A 19,723-nucleotide genomic window follows, 5' to 3' on the forward strand; every position below is an offset into this window, starting at 1 on the left:
ACTTTTTTTTATTATTCGAAGGAGAAAAAAATCACGTTCAATTTTTAAAGGAGTTAAAGTACTTGGCCCACGGACTCGCTATAATATACCTGATCGGAATAATGCGCGGTCCCAGTGCGATAAGTCAAATTCAAATTCTAGTCAACTCCTCTCGAATATTAAATTTATTTTCGGTAATGGCATACGATATCATTTCACCGAAATCGGGAAAAAAGGGTTTCGTGTACGGTCCTGAATCGGAGATTCACAAATGGAGCAAATATAAATTAACGCGTGGGTATTTTTAGTAATTCGTTCCAAAAAAAATCTTTTCAAAATTGATATATCTGGCCAGGTCGATAAGTAAAGATTTAACTGAAAATCGATTCCAGCTGAAAATTTGTACCCACTCCTGCGTTTAAGAGGATTTCCACCGAGTTCTTCGGTTCCCCTTCCCATAGAAACTTGTGGAGGTTAACGGTAGTAGTAAGTGTTCCAGACGGTCACGCCACCAGTGAGTATTAACGGAAGTTTGAACTTCCCTGCTAGAGTTATAATTCTTTATAAAAACTCTTAAAATATCGAGGATATAAGATTAGGGAAACAGGTACAAATAATCGGGGTTCGTGTACCCTACACTGTTAAAAAAGGGGTGTCTTAATGGTATATTAAGGGTGTAATATCTGTAAAAAAACACTCTTTAATGTTAATTTAAACGCCCTAAAGGGGTTTTTATTGTCCCAAATTAAAAACTTGAAAAGGTGTATAAAAGGTGTTATATTACCCCGTAAATTGAGTGATTTAACACCTCGTAAGGGTGTAGCTCCCTTAAGGCAGTAGTTTAGTACCCTAAAAGGAGTATTTTAACACTTTAAAGGGAGTATTGTAGCACCCTTACTGCAGTAGTCTAGAACCTTAAAGGGAGTAGTTAAAAACTTTAAAGGGAGTAGTTAAAAACTTTAAAGGGAGTATTATAGAACCCTTAAGGGAGTATTGTAGAACCCTGAAGGGCGTAGTGTAACACCCTGAAGGGAATCGTTTGGTACCCTAAAAGGAGTCGTCTTGTACCCTAGAGGGAGTAGATAATAACCCTGAAGGGAATAGTTTTATACCACAAACTGTATAACAAAGGAACCAAAACGGAGTCCTGACATAAGCACCCCAAACAGTGTAAATAAACACCCTAGCAGGAAAACTGCTTTTTAAGGGGTAGAATAACATCCTTTATAAACCCGTTAAGGTGTTAAATATGGGACAAGAAAAAACCCTTAAAGGTTTGAAAATACACCTTTTTTTAAGATTGTAGGGGCCCAGGTTTGTACAAAGTATATTTATCTCTGAAACAGTAGTAACGGCACTCTTGGGGCCCAGAATTTATATTTTACCAGGGCCCTGAAAATATATAATTATCAACCATAATGACCCACTGAATAATGTAGAGTGTACGTTAACACTTATTAAAAAAGGTTGGCAGCAATTCGTTGGCAAATTGAAAGATCAAGCCGACCCGATTTGGGGGGTCGTCTGTAGGCCCTTAATCGCCGTCATCAAAACATTAATGAGAAAATAATGACGTTTTGGGATAATGAAATAAATGTCAGTGTGTCTCTTGGAGCGATTGGACGCAAAAATGCGAGCGGTCGGCGTAGATGAAGGGGGTAGGGGCTGGGACGAAGATCAAACATTTCGTTAATTACATTTTTTGGCGGCGGTGAGCGGCCACTCAATCGAGGTTTGGGAAAACATCGCCGAGATATAAAGTTGGGCTATTTTGAAAGCGGCCGAGCCTTTTTCTCTCGTCCGAGGGCCTTATTTTTCTTTTTCCCTCTTCCGTTCAAGTAGTGGAACGAAGGCCTCTCTTGAGCCGTTCGTGTCCAACTTTGACATATTTTATTGAGCGGAAAAAACACTCGAAGGTTCTACGGAGCGGAAAACGCGGCCAGCCTGTAAAATACAGAAACACTCTTTTTGAGGAGAACCGACCAGAGCCCTTGCTCGCCCCCTCTCTCCCTATATATATATATATATATTCCCTTTCCGGCAAAAAAAGTTCTCGCAACCGTAGCCAAGCAGAGATTTATAAATCGTTATAAAGTGTGGCGAAAGCCCGTTTCTTCACGCGATTTAAAAAGGTATAAACGCGCGATACATTTTATATACCATTATGATAAACACCTTTTAAATCGCGCACACTCAGTCGCTATATTTAAACTATGTTTCTGAAATAACGCTAAAAATCGAAATAGGAGCGTGCTTGTTTTGAGGCAAACATTGATTTCTTGAGGGGAGAATAATACGGGCGACCCCGACCTAGTTTTCAAATTTGTAATGTACTAGACTGTGCTTTCATAGGCCAATTGATCAGGTCGTAATTTTCATATATCTGAACGTTATTAGTTAGTCAGATCAGGTTTGTCTTTCATAGTCCTCTAACCGCATAGTACATACATTTTACATAATTCTTCGCTTTAGTCCCATTCAATCGAATCCTTTTCAACCGAACTTTTTTAAATATCGTCCCATTCGGCCGAATATAGTCAAAAGGTGCTGTTTTCTTTATTAAATAAATATAATCCTTTTTATACGATTTTTTTATTTCCTTTTTTATTTATTGAATGCTGGTTAAATCAAAGGACAACGATATTTCAAAAGTGCACAAGAAAATTTGATTAAAATTAAAAAATCAGTAGATAAAAATAAATGATTAAATCGAGACTTAGGACCTGGTGTTGAATACGTTAATAATTGGAAAAAACTATTGTTCTAAAAGGTATTATTGACTGTAACTTATAAATAAGAGTTGTAAAGTTGAAAACGGACTATACACCTGATGATGGAGCGATGACGCTACCGAAACTAGTCGGGTTTTAATAATGTTTTAAATAAATTTTAATAAAATTTTCTTGTGCACTTTTGAAATATCGTTGTCCTTTGATTTAACCAGTACTTCTGTGCAAGTCGCCAATCAAACACTTAATTATTGAATGCTAGCTAACCTAAGCTAACCTGACGATATTCACTCTAAAATCTAACTAGTTTCTCCTTATATTATATATATTTTATTAATAAGCAAAGAAACTTAATTATAAAAAGAGCTTTATAATTTCGAAAGTCTCATTCAACCGAAACCCGTTTTGATACTGTTTCCAGAAATATTCGATCGAATGGGATTCGGCCGAATAGGCCTATACCAATTCTTTATCTTACTTTAATTTACGCAAGCAGTTCAAATATTGCCCTTTAAGGACGGAATGTACACGAATATCCAGGACTTATTGTGTTATACGGAGACACTACGAAATTTGCTAAGAATTATGTAATCCCATTAGCAAAGGACAATTACAATAACAACATATCAAATAGACCTTATAGCACCACGCATCTGAATTGTATTCGATTCATTATCTCCAGTAACCGGTCTGAACCAATCTGCTATATTTAATATGATCAGATTCCGTAGGTCGGATTACGGTGACTTCGGTTTAGTTACGAGTTGTAACTATCTGGTTTGCATTTTGTACCGCATCAACTGATAGTAATAATATCTGAGCGTAAATACGGATAATCTGATATCTCGTCTATCGTAATTAGTAACTCGGTTCAGAAAACGCTACTGTTATCCAAGAAACAGTTGGAAGCTCCAATTTGGGACCTAATCTCAGTAAATATGGTCAACTGCGAAGGAATATTCCTACACGAGTCATCTGCCTAGGTTTTGCGCGTAAAAAAAACTTTGTAATGATAAGCTTTACAAATTTCAAACCATTGCTGTTGTGAATAATGTTTTAACAAACGCCAGACTGTTGCGAAATTTATAGCGATTTACAATAGAATGGTCGCGAGCGCTCGACACCGCTCAGCTCAACTTTTCACGTTCCATTTGCGGGATCGGATCTACTCCGATCAATAAACGCCTGTTCCGTTTACTGCTCTCGAGCGCTTAAAACCGATCTGCCGATTTCGACTGATCTTTCTCTACTAGAATGTTTCCCTTTCTCTACTAGAATGTTTCCCTTTCTCTACTAGAATGTTTCCTTTTCTCTACTAGAATTTTCCCTTTCTCTAATATAATTTTCCCTTTCTGTACTCGAATTTTCCTTTTCTCTACTAGCATTTTTTTCTTTTTACTAGAATTTCCCCCTTTTCTACCACAATTTTCCCTTTTTACTTGAATGATTCCCTGTATGTACTAAAATTTTACCTTTCTCTACTAGAATTTTCCATTTCTCTACTAGAATATTTCCCTTTCTGTACTAGAATTTTCTCTTTCTGTACCAGAATTTTCCATTTATCTACTAGAATATTTCCCTTTCTGTACTAGAATTTTTCTCTTTATTTGCTAGAAATTTACCTTCCTTTAATAGAATTTTTTCCATTCTGTACTAGAATTTCTCCTTTCTGTACTAGAATGTTTCCTTTCTCTACTAGAATATTTCCCCTGCTGTACTATATTTATCCTTTTCTCTACTACATTTTTCCTTTTTACTAGAATGTTTCTCTTTCTCAACTAGAATTTTTCCCTTTCTGTGCCAGAATTTTACCTTTATCTACTAGAATTTTCCCTGTATTTATTATAATTTTCCCTGTCTTTATTATAATTTTCCGTCTGTATTATAATTTTCCCTGTCTTTATTATAATTTTCCCCGTCTTTATTATAATTTTCCCTTTCTCTATTAGCATTTTACCTTTTTTACTAGAATTTTTCCTTTTTTACTAGAATTTTTCCTTTTTTACTAGAATGTTTTCATTTATTTACTAGAATTTTATCTTTATCTACTAGAATTTTCCCCTTTATGTGCTAGAATATTTTTCTTTCTGTACTAGAATTTTACCTTTCTCAACAATATTTTCCCCTTTCTGTACGATAATTTTTATTTTTCTAAGGTTGAAACTGAGTATAGTACGGAGTGTATAATTTATTTCAAGAAATATCGATGTCAGATTTAGAGCAGCCTTTAGGACAAATTCAAATGTAACACGCACCAACAATTATAGTTACTAACATTTGAACAATAATAAAAGGGTACAAATACTAATCGATGTCCATTCTCCCATTCTCCCTCGCGTGTATTCTTCTCTTTTTCAGGTGTCCAGGTCGAACGAGCACTACGTTTATTTACGTCATATTGACTTAAACACAGCGGGAAAGTATAGATGCGAGGTTTCTGCGGACGCGCCGTATTTCGACTCGGCGGACGCGCAAAAAGAAATGAACGTGCTAGGTGAGCTCCCGTTCATTACCAGCGCGATACAGCGCTTTTTAGGGTGCGGACACGCGAAAATCGGGTTCGCGAGGATAGTGAAAAAAAAAACTGCAAAATTTGGCGATTACCCTCTGTCAAAAATATGGTAATTTTCGTAAATTGTAAACGAAGTAATCTCCTTCTTTTCTAATGGAGATATTTGTTACGAGTAAATTAGAAAAGAGGCGAAAGATGAGGCTTGGAGTGGGAGCTTAATCGACGTTTAAAAATGTAGCTCGGATACTTGTCCCGAAAAGGAGCTTCTTCCTTTGTATTTCTATTGTCGGGCGGACGAAGGGAGGAGAACAGAGGAGAAAGTTGACTCCCGGAGGTTTTGGTTCAATGAGGCTTAAAGGGGGACAAATGCCATTGTTTCGGAGAGCGAAATTCGACGGAGAATTTAGGGCCATCTAGCCGCCGGCAGTTCGTAACTTAATTAACGGCGCCAGTTTAAAACAAACGATCTAGACGAAAATTTCAACTTTTCAGCGGTGATGCGCGCGAGCTTAGAAACCAAAAAAAAATATTACTTATCCTGGCGGGAGAAACGGTAGGAGGTTTTAGCGTCGGGTTGCGGGTTTATTTTCTGGAAGCAATTTGTCTCGATTTGTTTCGAGTTTCTTCGGCTTTAGACCGGGCCTTCCAAATTAACTTTCCACTCTAAATCATTTTGAGAAAAGAGAAAAACTAGTCAAATCGTCTCCAAACGAAAGAGGTCAGAGGACAGGGTGGCCCGGGTAGCTGATAAGCCCTTCGAAAAACAAATTTCGATGATAAAAACAAGCTAATTTATAAATTACGTGAAAAAATTTCTTAATCTACTCATCGGCCACGCAAATTGCAAATTGCTTTTCTGACATGCTAATTAGGGCTTACCAAATTTTTTAAACAGCGAAGCGAAGTAAAATTAAAAAAAAAAAATATTTCGTTGTTTTTTTTATTCAAATGAAAAGCGGGAATACACGTCGTTTTTAACACTTACCTAATAAATCAGTAGGGCGAAATTTAAATTTAAAATTTTGTCGAATTCCTGGAAGAAGAATTTAGCTATCAAGCCGAAGCTTTGCGGCTTTTGACCCGCCAGAAGCCTCACATTTATAAGCAAACGACAATTCTCGGAACACGGCGGCGATTCGGCGCGATTTAAGTTTTAACCGGTTTTATGGGAAGTTTCCTGGAAGCGGGCTCGACCTAACACGCGGGAGCTTTGCCCGTTTTGTCCCACCAGGAGTCCGTAAAATTGTCTGAAAATGCAAAGGCGAATTCGTACGATAGCGGTATAGTTTATAATCATAGGACATTATTTACGACTGGCATTAAACGTTTATCCACGCTCGCGTTTTCGGATATAAAAAGACAATAAGCCATTAAATAGTCTTCCTCGATAAAACAAGAGTCGCGCGTGCCCGGAACTAGATTAAAAGGAGCCCTTTCTCTTTCTTATCAGTTTGGCAAATAACTTACAAGCGGGGTTTTTCTAGGATCGCCTTCAAATTACTTCGCAAACTAGGAACCAATTGACAGCTATTCGAAATAGCGGACTGAGAGAGAGCGAATCAGTATATTTTCTTTTTTATTGGGAGATTCTCTTCGGGGAGTGCCTTATCTAGAGGTCGGTCGTCAAATGCTAATTCCGGGGTAAGCCCCGAATCCCCCTCCCACTTCTTCGGAAAACAAGAATGTAAAAGAAGCGAATCCCCCGGAACAAAATCAATTTGAAAAGAAGAGAGGGAAGGCAGCACACTCGCGACAGACTCCGCGTTTAGTCTTTCAACAATTCTTCACGTACGACCGAAGAAAAGTTTAAACTTTTTTCGCTTTTCCGCGAGTAGAATCTAAGAGTAAAGCCCAATAAAAAGCGTACAGGCACGGAGGAAGGATATGTCCGCGTGCCTCGCTTCTCTCCTTTTCCTCCCGACGCCGGTTTCTCATTTTCTTCCCCTTTCGTCTCTTCATCCTCTCTTTTTTTATAACTTATAAGCGACCAAGTTTGCCCGAGGGTATCGCCATTAAAGGCGGTATTATTCGAACCCCCCACTCGCGCCACCGGGGTATATACCCGGGTGGTCCACCCCGCGTCGCGACGTTTTCTACCGGTATATATACGATACGGTTGGATTTTTTTTGTTCGTTGACGCGTAACGATCTAGCGATAGGCCTACTACGCATTGCGGTATACGAGAATACGGGATAGTTAGGGCCGGTTCTCCCAACAGCGAAGGAAAAAACACGAAGCGAGCGTTGTCGGTTTAGGCGGGGGGTGGCGGAAACACCTTAGCCAGGGCGGCGATGTTTTGATGGAGCTGTTCCCCTTACTAGGGCCGTATACCGACCATTCCAGTTTTACCTACGGAAGGACCAAAAATCGCCGGTGGCAGACAGAGGTATCAAGTCGGAGAGACGGTTTCACTCAACTGCACTTCGGTCAAGTCCAAACCCGCAGCCATCCTCAAGTGGTTTATCAATGATGAACCGGTAAGTCTTTTTCTCTTCGCCTAACCGATCATTCTTTTAGTTAAGCGTAAAGGCCTAGACCATCTTTCAGCGCCCTCCTCCTTGAGCGTACTTCCCTTGGTTTGAAAAATTGATACTAGAATCACCCCAATATTCGGAGATCATCATTCTTAAAATTTCAAAGCCTCGGTGTACAAGGTGTCCGCTTTTGAAGGGTAACGGGAAATATTTTATTTCCAGGTGCTCTTCATTTTACAGATATATTATATCAGAAGGGAAAACTTCAAAAAAGTTAAATTGTTTTAAGTTTCAGATTATCATAAAATGAAGCGAGTTTACAATTGTCATTCCATATTTTGGTCTTCAATTAAATTTTTCTAAAACCGTTTTTTCCAAATAGGGAAAATGTCTATGAAAGTTATTGATTTTAATGTTTCAAAGTTTCTTTAAGTCTTTTTAAAATTGAAATTTTCGACTAAGCTTATCGTGGTGAAAATACATTTTACCAAATCGTTAAATTTAAAAAATATTTACCCGGCCGTTTCGTAACGGAACACCCTGTATAGAAACTGGCTATTGAATAAATGGGAGAGTGGTCCGGAATCGGTTGGTCGGTAGGTGGCGCTGAAATACAATTGGATTTTAAACAGAAATATGGATAGATGGGCCGGCGCGAAAACGAAATCTCCCGAGACGGATACGTCAAGTTTGGACCATTGTTCGAGTAGAGGCCGATGGAGAATATCAATCACGACTCCTCCAATCCTTAAAAATGGCCGAAAAAAGCCGCGATATTTAAAAGAAAACCAGTAAGAAAAACAACGATGGGAATAAAAAACGCGAAGAAGGGATTTCGGAAAAGGGCTATCTTTCTATATATACTATGTAAAAAGTATATATAGATTTAGATATAGATATATATTTTGTTGGTGTCTCTGGTATTTTTTGTTGGTACCGGGTCTAAATGGCTCCCGCGGCGAGTTCTCTTGAGCGTGTCGTTTGCAGAAGTGGCCTTGTTCCTTTTCTTCATAGCGGCTAAAAACTTTCCCAGTGAGGTTAGGCTCCGGTTTCTTTTTCCACGCTGGTCCAAAAAGGAACGGCGAGGATATGGAGAATACGGAAAACGATATGGGGGTTTTGGACGGGGAGAAGCAAATTGCGTTGAGAGATGCTGAGAAGCTGCTCCGCTAAAAACAGTGTATAAGAAGAAAAAGAGAACGAACCATCACGAGCGGCGCTGTTGAGTTTTTGGGCTTTTGAACTTGCCGGTGTGTACGCGTGTTTCTCCATCAAGGGTAGAAAAAATAGGAAAAACAAGCTATTATGTACGCTAAAAACCGAGAGCGGCAAAAATGTCAACCATAAAAGGCCAAGAATTTAGGGAAAGAAAAAGTCTTTTGTAAATTTGGGCGTTTGCCTCGGAATCTCATCGAGAAAAAGCATTTCACTTTTTCGGAGCTCGAACGCGCGCTCTCCCAGAAAAACCATTACAACCTCGAAAAGAGAAAAAAGGGTTGGTCAGAGTTTTGATATTTATAGGAAGAACCTTTGTATTTTCTTCTAGAGCTCGAAAGAGAAGGTCCGAACGTTTAATGCTATGTCTACTAGCTACATATAGCCGTTGCTTCTCTAAGAATATACTTATATAAGAAAGGAGTCCCAAATTCCTATACATCGGAGGGCCAGGTTGTAGCGACTAGTACGAGCGTTTCTTTACCGGTAAATGTCTACGTTTAGTGGTAAAAATCTCGATGGAGTAAAAAAATTAGAGTTGTAAATCGGAAAACTTTCCGGAAAATTACAGAAGTCTTTTTTCGCGAAAAATTCCGTATTTTTCCGAAAAAATGGAAAAAAGAATGGTTTTAATTCCATGATTAGCCTAATACTGTTCGAAAAATTTAAATTTCGATACATTTTCGCCTCATTTTGTCGAATCCAAAAGTAAAAATAAACTAGTCTAGAATAAATACCTTTAAAAAGGAATATTTGTTTAATTTTTTATTTTTCCGATTTGTAGAAATTCTTTGGCATTTATTTTTTCCGTAAAATTAACAACTCAAAAAAATTGAAAGTGCCGTGACGATGGTTAATCGTGAAAGGGCACCTAGCCCAAAAATGGAAAGAAATGGGGCAAGGGGGGTATGAAACAAGCTTTCAATAAGACGCGGCCCATACGGTATTTTATTTTTGTTTCCCTACTAAAAGAAAGTCAGATAGCGCATCAGGAATCAGGATGAGCGGGAGAAAGTGGCGGCAGAAATCGTGTCGGGGAAATGGAATGCGTTTTTCATGTTTGACTTTTAAGAAAAACGCTTTTTGGCCCCTCGATGCATTATGGATGTACGGTTTTTCTTCGCCCACCAGTCAGATTCTTATTTCGTTTGGTTTTTCACGTTTCTTTTAAAAATCTTCATCCTCGCTTTCGTCTTCGAAGCTCATTCTTAATCTTTAAATCCCCGAAAGGGCTATACAAAACTCCGCGGGGAATATCGACGGACGGGGTTTTTTGGACTTACTATATATATTCGATGTTGGAAAAATGTAATTCAAATAGTGCCGCTTTTTTCACACCCTATACGATATAAGGTATTCGTTGGATACGCGCGTTTTCTGTTATTCCCCAGTTGACCAAATATAAAAGCATCCCCCGATTACCGACAGATATCCGTATTACTCGATTGAGCTATATTCGATACAAACCGATTTGGTATAATGTAACTTATCTCTCTTCGTGACATCCCAACACGGTGGTACCCGCGAATAAAAACCTCGCAAATTGAACAATTACGATTCGAAGAATATCAAACTTTGGGTTTTGAAATATTTTAGGGGTTAAAAGAATTAATAGACAAGATTAAAAACTTTTAAAACTTTTAAAATAAAGTTAAAAATAGAACGGCTGAATTTCTATATTTGGATTTTATAATTTTAATCAAATATATCGTTAACTTAATAGCCATTTTTTTAATAAATAATATTTTAACTTCCAGTAAATTCAGAAGTACTATTAAACTTTATATTTGTAATACAGGGTGTTTCAAAAGGTTATGTAAAAATTGTAAGAAGTTGTAGGGGGTGAGTTGCGAAGTATGCCGGTTTTTTCCCTCATTTTCCTACGATGAATTAAAAGAGCGCCAGTGAGCTTCAAAGTGCGGCCTACTAGCCCCTGGAAGTAGGCTGCAACAAGCGCAAAATGAAGCAGTCGGGACTTTAAATACTGTTTAAGTTTACTTTTTACGCTGGTTACCTCGATTTGTTTACAAAGACTTTTTTACCTATCACACGAACCCAAACCTAAATATTCGCGTTTCCCTGCTGCTTGGTTTTGCCCTCGTTGCAGCCTAATTCCAGGGGCTGGTAGGCCGCACTTTGAAGCTTTCTGGTGCTCTTTTAACTCATCGTAGGAAAATGGGGAAAAAGCAGGCATACTTCTCAACTCGCCCCCTACAACTCCTGAACATTTTTGCATAACCTTTTGAAACACCCTGTACATATAACTAGATCCCTTAAAACTAACTGTATCATAAAATAGTGTGAAATATGGGATTAAAGGGCATCTCATTTATCGTTAGAAAATGTTACAAAGCTATAGATAAAGTCTACCATCTTCAAACGATCATAAATTAGGTCAAGTTTGGTTTAAAACGAAGATCATTAGTTAGCAAGGCACTCTGAGTTTATATCGAAGTATAATTTTAAAATACCCAGTTTAATAAGTACCGTCTGAAGAGGGCATTATATTAATTGGCTAGAAGGGCTTCCCGAGTTTAAAACTAAGTTTAATTTTAGAATATCCCGTTTTATAAGTACCGTCTGAAGAGGGCATAACAAAGTTTCTGTTGTATGGATAATATTTAATTATTTTAGAAAAAAAAACTAGTATTTTTCCATCGACGTCTCTTATTTTGTCGGTTTTCGGTTTTCTAGAAGTCTTCTTTGGGAAAACTTTGGCGTACGAGCGGACGGTAGTGGCGGTGGAAAAATGAGACGAAGATGGCACGTCAAGATTTATTTTCTTAATACTTCGCCGTACGGTATAGGCGCAGCCCAGAAGCGCTAACGACTCTGCGCGGACGAATATTTTCTTTAGCTCCCAATACCGGATGTAAGATTCCCTCCTTTACGTATATTCCAAAGCTAAGTAGAAAAAGATGACGGCAGCCTAGAGAGAGAGATGAGAAAAGCTGGCTGAATAGACACGAGGAAGCGGGGGTTGTGGCCGCGCTATTTGCAGAAACCGAGGTTACATCGGTTGAACCTTCGAGCTCCCACGCACTATGGCCACGGATCCGAGATTATATTTTCTTAGGTCTAGCGGCGAACGGAGTGATCGTCAATAAACGATTCTTGGAAGTTCTGGGAGCACCGTTCTCGCGATGTCAAACCTTCCGTTGGTGGCCGTTCGCGTTTAAGTCAGCGCTCTCCGCAATTCCAGAACGGATGGATTCGGACGTTTCCAAATGGCGTCGATCGATGAAGCGAACACGCAGGCCAGACGGTCGCGCTGAATGGGACGAGAGGCTTATTTTTCCGGTAAAATCGGAAAGAAGGACTTTTGCGGAGTTCATCGAACCGCGCTAATCAATACCTTCCGCGAGTTATCGATATCCTAATCGAAATTAAAAGGAGATAATACAGAAATGTAGACGCGTTATTAATCAAACGCGAAATGGAGTTTTCATTTATTTCAGTGAACATTTCGTCAAGTTCCGGAAATTGGTTACGTCAATTAGAGTCAATTACGAGAATGGAAGTCTACTTTTGAAAGGGAGGGGGGTCGCTTTATTAGGTTTCTTCATTCAATCATAAAGAAAAACTGTTTCTCTCTCTCTCTCTCTCTCTCTCTCTCTCTCTCTCTCTCTCTCTCTCTCTCTCTCTCTCTCTCTCTCTCTCTCTCTCTCTCTCTCTCTCTCTCTCTCTCTCTCTCTCTCTAAAGATTACCGTTTTTTCCCCTTTCGGATTCATCCAGTTTTCGTTTCGCGCCTGCAATTCTCTTTGGATTCTCATCGCGGTGAGAGTTTAGGAGGGGGCTACGAAACTGATTTTTCTTTCGCTTCTTAACGTTGCGGAAATTCACAGTTCCTTGGACACCTAATGGCTTTCTAACGTTCGTCTTTTCTCTCTTTCTCAATCCGCGACCGACGCGCACCTACAAACCATCCAGCACTACCACCACCACCAGAGAGAGAGAGAGAGAGAGAGAGAGAGAGAGAGAGAGAGAGAGAGAGAGAGAGAGAGAGAGAGAGAGAGAGAGAAAGAAAGCGCACCCTATACCAAAGACTATACAACCGAAGGCTCAAAGGCTAACCTGGGAGTACGGTCCGAGGTCGGCGAGTCTTTACCAACCACTTAGCGTCGCAGTCAGGTCGGGCTCGGAAAGGTTGAACGGGCGGACACTCGACTTCGGCGTTATAGCGGGGACCCGCTGCCAAATGTTTCTCTCGGAAATAGCTACCACACCGAAAAGAGAGAAAAAAAGCTGCGCTAAACCTATATTTTCCCCCTCTCTATTCTGGCGGCTTGTTCCTTTCATCCAGTATACGTATATATAGAGATACGACGGCTGGAAGCTCGCCTCCATTGAGCCGCGTTCTCCTCGCGGGGACTGTCTGTTAACTAGCCATCCGACGGTCAGTATAACAAGCCAACCTCCCAGGGATTCTCTTTCTTTCGACGGCGCTGCCGAAAACCCAAACCACCTCCAATTGCCACTGACCGGCGCTTGCCGGAGCTTCGATCGAGAAGGCTCTAAACTTTGTTTCCCACCACGAGGTTAGCTCAGGAGGGGGGGGGGGGGGGTCCGGATACAGTGGCCTAGCTAAAAGGGAAGACGTAAAAGGCTATATATATAGTTTTTCTCGGTGTACCGGCCACCAAAAAAGATTCGTTTGAGGTTATTTTTTTCAATATTACTTTTTTCCTTGTATAGCGGCCTCCCATCGTTGCAGTTGCCCAGTTTTATTTTCCGCCGCCTTTTCGACAACTTCGTTTCCACCGCTAGCCCCTGTAAGGGTTCTTCTCCCCGATGGATCTCGACTTCTTTTTCTCCCCTTTCCGCGAGGGCGTACGCCGGAGAAGCGCAATTTGAAGGGGGTCGTAGGTTGAAAGAGAAAAGAGCGAACCGCGCTAGTGAAGACGTTTTTTTACAACGCCTAGAAAAAAATCAAGCTATAAAAACTATATAGTTTTCGCCACCAGTTTCTTCGCTATTCGGGTTTCTATATATATTTTCCTTTTTTGGCGGGGTACAAGGTTCCGACCTATTCATCGCGATGTCGCGCCACGTCTCTTTCCCTTAATGCCCACTCGTTCTTTTTAATGGTAATTGCGAAGCGGCTGTAGCTCCGGCGACTGTCCCTAAAACTGCGCCTTTACTTTTTTCGTCGCCGCTGCTGCTTCTGATTTTGCTATTTTCCGAACGTCTATACCTTTTCTTCGGCAGCTCCTTCTCGCCGGAATTTGGAAGGGCGGATCTAAAGGGACAGTAAAGCGTCTTCGAGCCGCGTCTTAACATAAAGTAATTGAATTCTTCTCATTTTATTCCCAGTTTCTAAGAACGATAGAAAACAGTTCTCGAAACTTTCGGCCAAATCAAGCAAATATACTGGGTTTCTATTTCTGTCTTTTTTATGGAAAGTATCGAAAGCCCATTTCATTTGACACGGACCAAAGTAGATACTATCCGTTTAATGAACCGCGCCATATGACCGTTTTCTGACAATGTAAGTCCCCGCGTAAATTGAAACGTTTCTAGATCGGATTCGCGCGGAAATTAAATGAAAAATTCCAAAACCAGAAAACTGATATTTTATCTACGTACTGTGGCGTGGAGTTCAAGGAATTAAGAGTAGTTGAACTTTAAATTCGTATTACGCGTTGACTCGAACAAAAACCAATACGTTCTTAAACTTCTTGATTAACCTTTGATTATCGACGAAATAGGAAAATGTCGTTACTCATGTCCCGCGAAGACTCACTTCCTCTACGTCCTAAAGTTGTCTGTTCAGTTGTCTTCTTTTAAGCTTGGGTGGGATGAAGATAAGACAACGCGACAGATTACTTTATGTCTGGGGATGTGACATTTCCCTTATGGGGACCATCTTCGTACATAGTCTAAGGGGATTTTCGTACATTTATAAGCATATTCATAGTTGATGGAATGAGAGCACTTAACTCGTTTTCTCCCTCCTGTGGAAGCCCATGGATGTGAATTTTCAGCCACTGACTTTAGGAATCGACCTATAGAACGATGGAGCGGCTGACGTGACAAATGCGAAGATGTTTCACCGAGTTAACTGACAAAGCATTCCACAAGCTTTCGTTAACCCTTCCGTAAAAACCAAGGGTGGTACGCCGGTGCAATATCATCCATTGGAGATACATTTTGTATTAAGAACATTATTCAGACCCATTTTTATCAGAATAATCATAAGTAACATAATAAACATATGGACTGCATTGTAAAGGATGATAAAATTAGCGAATAAGTAGATCCTTTATAATAAACATAAGTATGACACTTCCTATTCTCAGAACGTTAACTTCTTTAAAGTTAGTCTGTTTCACCAATGACCATATAAATCATTATGTGTCTAAGGACTGACAAAGATACTGCCTATTAAATTTACGATAATATTAGTTTTCGCCCAATATTTATAGCCATAAAAACTATTTCGGCAGTAATTTCGCCAGCAAAGAGAGAAATAAATTTCGAGTTTAATAATAAAATAATATTATTATGATTTATTATGATTCTATTTCGGCAGTAATTTCGCCAACAAAGAGAGAAATAAATTTCGAGTTTCCGGTTACGCAATAACTTCGCGACAGACTATCAATAATGGAAATCGTTCAGTGCCATACTTACGTGATTACGTTACTTACGGTATAATCAAGATGATTTTCTTTCCAATTTCCGTAGGCTGGGTCGGAGTACGAGAAAGAGTATTCGACGACGCTGCACGCGGACGGGCTGGAAACGTCGAGCCTAACGCTGCGCTTCGTGGTGACGGAGAAGCACTTTCGGAGGGGCAACATGCGGCTGAAGTGCACGGCGACCATCTCCAGGCTGTACACCATGAGCGACGAGGAGCACGCCCTCCTGGGCAAAAGGCAAACTTCAGGGTTCCAGATCGACGAAGGCATGTGGCAGAGTGAGTGCGCGAACAGGGGCACCACCACATTCCATAGATATACGTATTATTATTCCTAGTTATACGCGCTATTATACTATCCAACTATGAATTCTATATAGGCTAACCTTTCTTAGTCGAGACAAATCAAAGCGGACCAGGCCAATAGAGCTTCCCTTACTTACACCTACTATCCTATGGCGAAAGGGGGGGGGGGTTCATGGCGGTCTCGGGGGCGTTATTCCATTATGGAGAATCCGAGAGCGCCGTTGCCTTTCAGCCTAGGGCTATTAAGGGCCGTCATTATATCGCTTACAATCAAATCCCCGCTTCTCAATAGACAAACTCCAGCGGGGAATCATTAGCCGCTAAATTTCATCCATTTTAGACCGGTTTAGAACTATTCCGTAATTAAACGAAAAGATTCAGACCCGCAACTTCGTTACGCCAACGTCCCCCCTATCCTTACCCTTTAGAAACATATACATTCGTAAACGTTTCCCCGTTTTACAATAATTCGCTTACAAGTTCGGGAGTCGCGTCGGAACACTGCCGGCAAAGAAGAGTCTGCTGGTATTTATTTAAAGCGATTCTACGCTAAATATAATAATTTGAATTTTAAACGTTATTTTTAGAGTCGGTGCAGTGTTGGTCCACGAGAACTGATAATTGCTATGATAATTAGCCGCGAAAAGCGTGGAAACGAATCAAACGGATGCAATTTATAAAGAGCGTAAACAACGTAATAGAATATCAACTGGCGCTCGCATTTTTCGAGTACGCTATCTAGAAAACTTCAAAGTCCGCGCATTAGTAATTCCGACGACATCCCGGATAAGGAAGGGGGGGGGAGGCTATGCGGTGATAAAAATTACCATATTAATTAGGAAGGAGTGCAGACGAGAAAAATGAGCGGAGATGCGGTTGAGGGGGGTGGTGGTGATGGTAGAATTACCGGGGTACAGGCAAGTTTTTTTTAAGTTAGATTTACTTTTGGCAGGAAATACGGTCATTCTCGTATAATCCGGAATTATGGTAATGAAGACGGTCGCCGTGTTCCGAAACGACTCGTCTAGAATGAGCGAAAGTTAATATTTTAATTTCACTAACCCGTAACGAAAGTTTTCCCCTCCGAAAGTGGATATGTTTTCAAACTAACGCGTTACAATATTTTGATAAGATCGTAACGAAAAAGAATAAACTTTTTTAAATGTTTTTAACAAATGATATAGAAGAATGTAAGGTGGCGGAGTGGTTCGCACTTTCACCTCGTAGCAAGATAATCTGGGTTCGATCCCAGCTTGTGGCTCTGGGTAAAAACTCAGAACAACACCTTCCGCGTTGAGTTTTTCCACCGAGCTTTTCGGTTTCCCTTTCCATTAAAAGTTATTGCGGTTAACGGTAATAGTGTAGGGAGCTGTTGGCTCGCGTGGCATGAAGGGCTTGCCACCACCCTCTTACGCATTGTAACCCGGTCACCTGAATTAAGGGATTTAAAAGTCGCTTGATGACTTAGGCATATGGTGTTGCCTTGGGTATTAGCCTAGCTGATTATATAATAAACGTGAAGACTTCACAAGAGTGTGGACAACACCTTGTTACAAACATTTCTGTAAAACGGTTTTGTAGAATGTTAGTAGATAAATTGTGAAAAAAGGTCTTTGGAATATGTAGTATAGATTTCATTGATTGTCTTTAGAAAATGGGCCCTTTTTCTAAAATATGTTTTTAGAATATCTTAGATGTTCCATAGAATAGTTTCTACAAACATTTAGGGACTTTTCTTTAAACTTATTATAGGCTTTTTCTTAATTTCTTAAGAAATATATTCTTAAGAAATCATTAAGAATATAATATAATTTAATTTATCAAAGTTTTTTATTATTTTATTTCAAATTTAAGCTAATACTTAATATAAATTTTATACCGAACTTTCTAGTAGAACATTTTATATAAGCTTTAGAACCAAATTCACACTCTATGGAGCTCTAAACGATTTCATATAGATTGGGTAGAAAGTGTTTTACGGGAAAACACGCCTCGAAAACTTGTGGGTGGAATTTGTAGGAGTGTAGATTGTGCAGAATAAAGCTACGTTTACAGGTTTCCCCATTCACGTTTTAGATAGGGGTGGATTAGCCCGTTTATTGATCCGTAATATTTTTAAAAACAATATTTAAGTATATGTATATAAAAAAATGCTTAGCTTAAGTAAAGCTAAGGGTGGCTGGATTGTTACTGAATCAGGTAAAGTTACTCTATAGTAACCCTCGGACCTTTAACGCAAACACGAGCGAACGAATGAAGGCGGTTATTATTTGAGAAAACTTGAACCAGCACTTGCGAGACTCGAAAAAGAAATCGATTTCCCAACAATTCCAAAGAGAGCCTTTGTCTTTGTTTTAAAGAAACAAAAGAGAAGAACTACATTATGTTAAAGGGTTCTACTACAAAGGATATCTTAAGTAAATACGCGTGTATCTTAGCCATATACGAAAGTTTTTTTGGCAACAAAATCCCGTGAATTAAGGTTTACGAAAAGTTGGTAATGGTAATCTTTAAAACACGGTTATAGCTATGAACCTCTGCGTGCGGGAATATTAATATCTTTTAAGAGCCCACTAGAAAAATAAAGACCGAGTTCCGTTTTTTGACTGAAATGTGGATAGTTTAAATAGAGCTAATTAGGCTCTTTCCATGAGCGCACCCAGAGCGACCTTTCGGTGTCGACGCATCTGAACGGTCATGAAAATTACGCGACGCGATATCGCCGCCTGTTTCCATTGTCGAATCGAACCCCCACTGATGAGTAGATCGCTCCATTTGTAGTGCTACTAACTGGCACTTTGAAGCATTTATCCTAATATCTTCTTTCTAGCCCAATGCGGTGTATTAAGTCAAACTCGACTTTCACCCAAACTAATTTGACTTACGCTTACGCCACAAATTAATACGTTCATATAAATGTAAATTTGACGGTGAAATTAGTGAAGCAGTTTGGATTTATAATTCAGATTGTACCTGATCATGTGAGAAAAAGATAACGGATTGATATGTTCAGATAGAAATTAGAAGCACTAGATTTACCAGTTGTTTTTCAATTCGGAAATTGGCTAAGAGGGACACCGAGTATAGAAGGAATAAGGAGAGAAACACCCAAAATGTAGTGAGAACGATGCGATGACCGTTTCCAAGAAACAAAAAGGAGCGATATTTTCTCCCCGGAACACCTCTTTTGTCGTGCCAAGAAGGTCGACCACTTTTATCGCACTAACGCGTTTCCATGACCGTCCAGATGCGTCGACACCGAAAGGTCGCTCTGGGTGCGCTCATGGAAAGAGCCTCATTGTTGAGTAGATTAAAAACGTATCATAAAATCCCTATACACTTTGGGTGTGGAAACGTTTGGATTGAATAAAAAAAATATTCTGCATTTTTGGATAATTTTGTAACAACACGAAAAAAATTGGTTTCATAATTAGAGGCCCTCGGGAAGAGATAAATTAGACACTAAGTGTATCCCTCCAACCTATTAAACTTAACTTTATTTACATTATTTAGAAAGGATTCGAAATTTAATAAGTGCTTGAGGCTGTTTTCTGTTTTCATATCTTTAGGTTAAAAGCCGTTCACTAATTACGTAACGCACTATTTGTACCCCTCCCTTACTCTTATTCCGTTCCCCTTAATTATAATAACATCTTAAAACTTAAAAATATTTAATTATTTTAAAACTAGACTAACTTATTAACTAGAAAACTAATGAGAAAAAACCAGTATTAATTTACTAATCTACCTTAAAATAATTGAAGTTTCAATATATATTTATGATACGTGACGTTAGTTATTTCAATGACCTCTGACCTCGCCCCCCCCCTTGTAACATTTAGTAACCCTTTAGAGCGTTACGTAAT

General features: G+C 39.5%; 1 protein-coding gene across 2 annotated transcripts in view; it reads left to right on the forward strand.

Annotated features, from left to right (window-relative positions):
• LOC149932338 (uncharacterized) overlaps positions 1–19,723 on the forward strand; it is a 96,971-nt gene that overhangs the window by 75,890 nt on the left and 1,358 nt on the right. Inside the window, exons 4-6 of one of the 2 annotated variants that reach the window (XM_090155537.1) lie at positions 5,067–5,202; positions 7,565–7,698; positions 15,599–15,830. In XM_090155537.1, the coding sequence (XP_090011663.1) occupies positions 5,067–5,202; positions 7,565–7,698; positions 15,599–15,830 (502 nt within the window). The remainder of the gene's footprint in view (positions 1–5,066; positions 5,203–7,564; positions 7,699–15,598; positions 15,831–19,723) is intronic. The other variant, XM_090155538.1, reaches the window with a different exon arrangement.

Source organism: Leiobunum rupestre, chromosome 8 (assembly GCF_980474605.1).
Source record: "Leiobunum rupestre chromosome 8, qqLeiRupe1.1.hap1, whole genome shotgun sequence".
Classification (NCBI taxonomy): domain Eukaryota; kingdom Metazoa; phylum Arthropoda; class Arachnida; order Opiliones; family Sclerosomatidae; genus Leiobunum; species Leiobunum rupestre.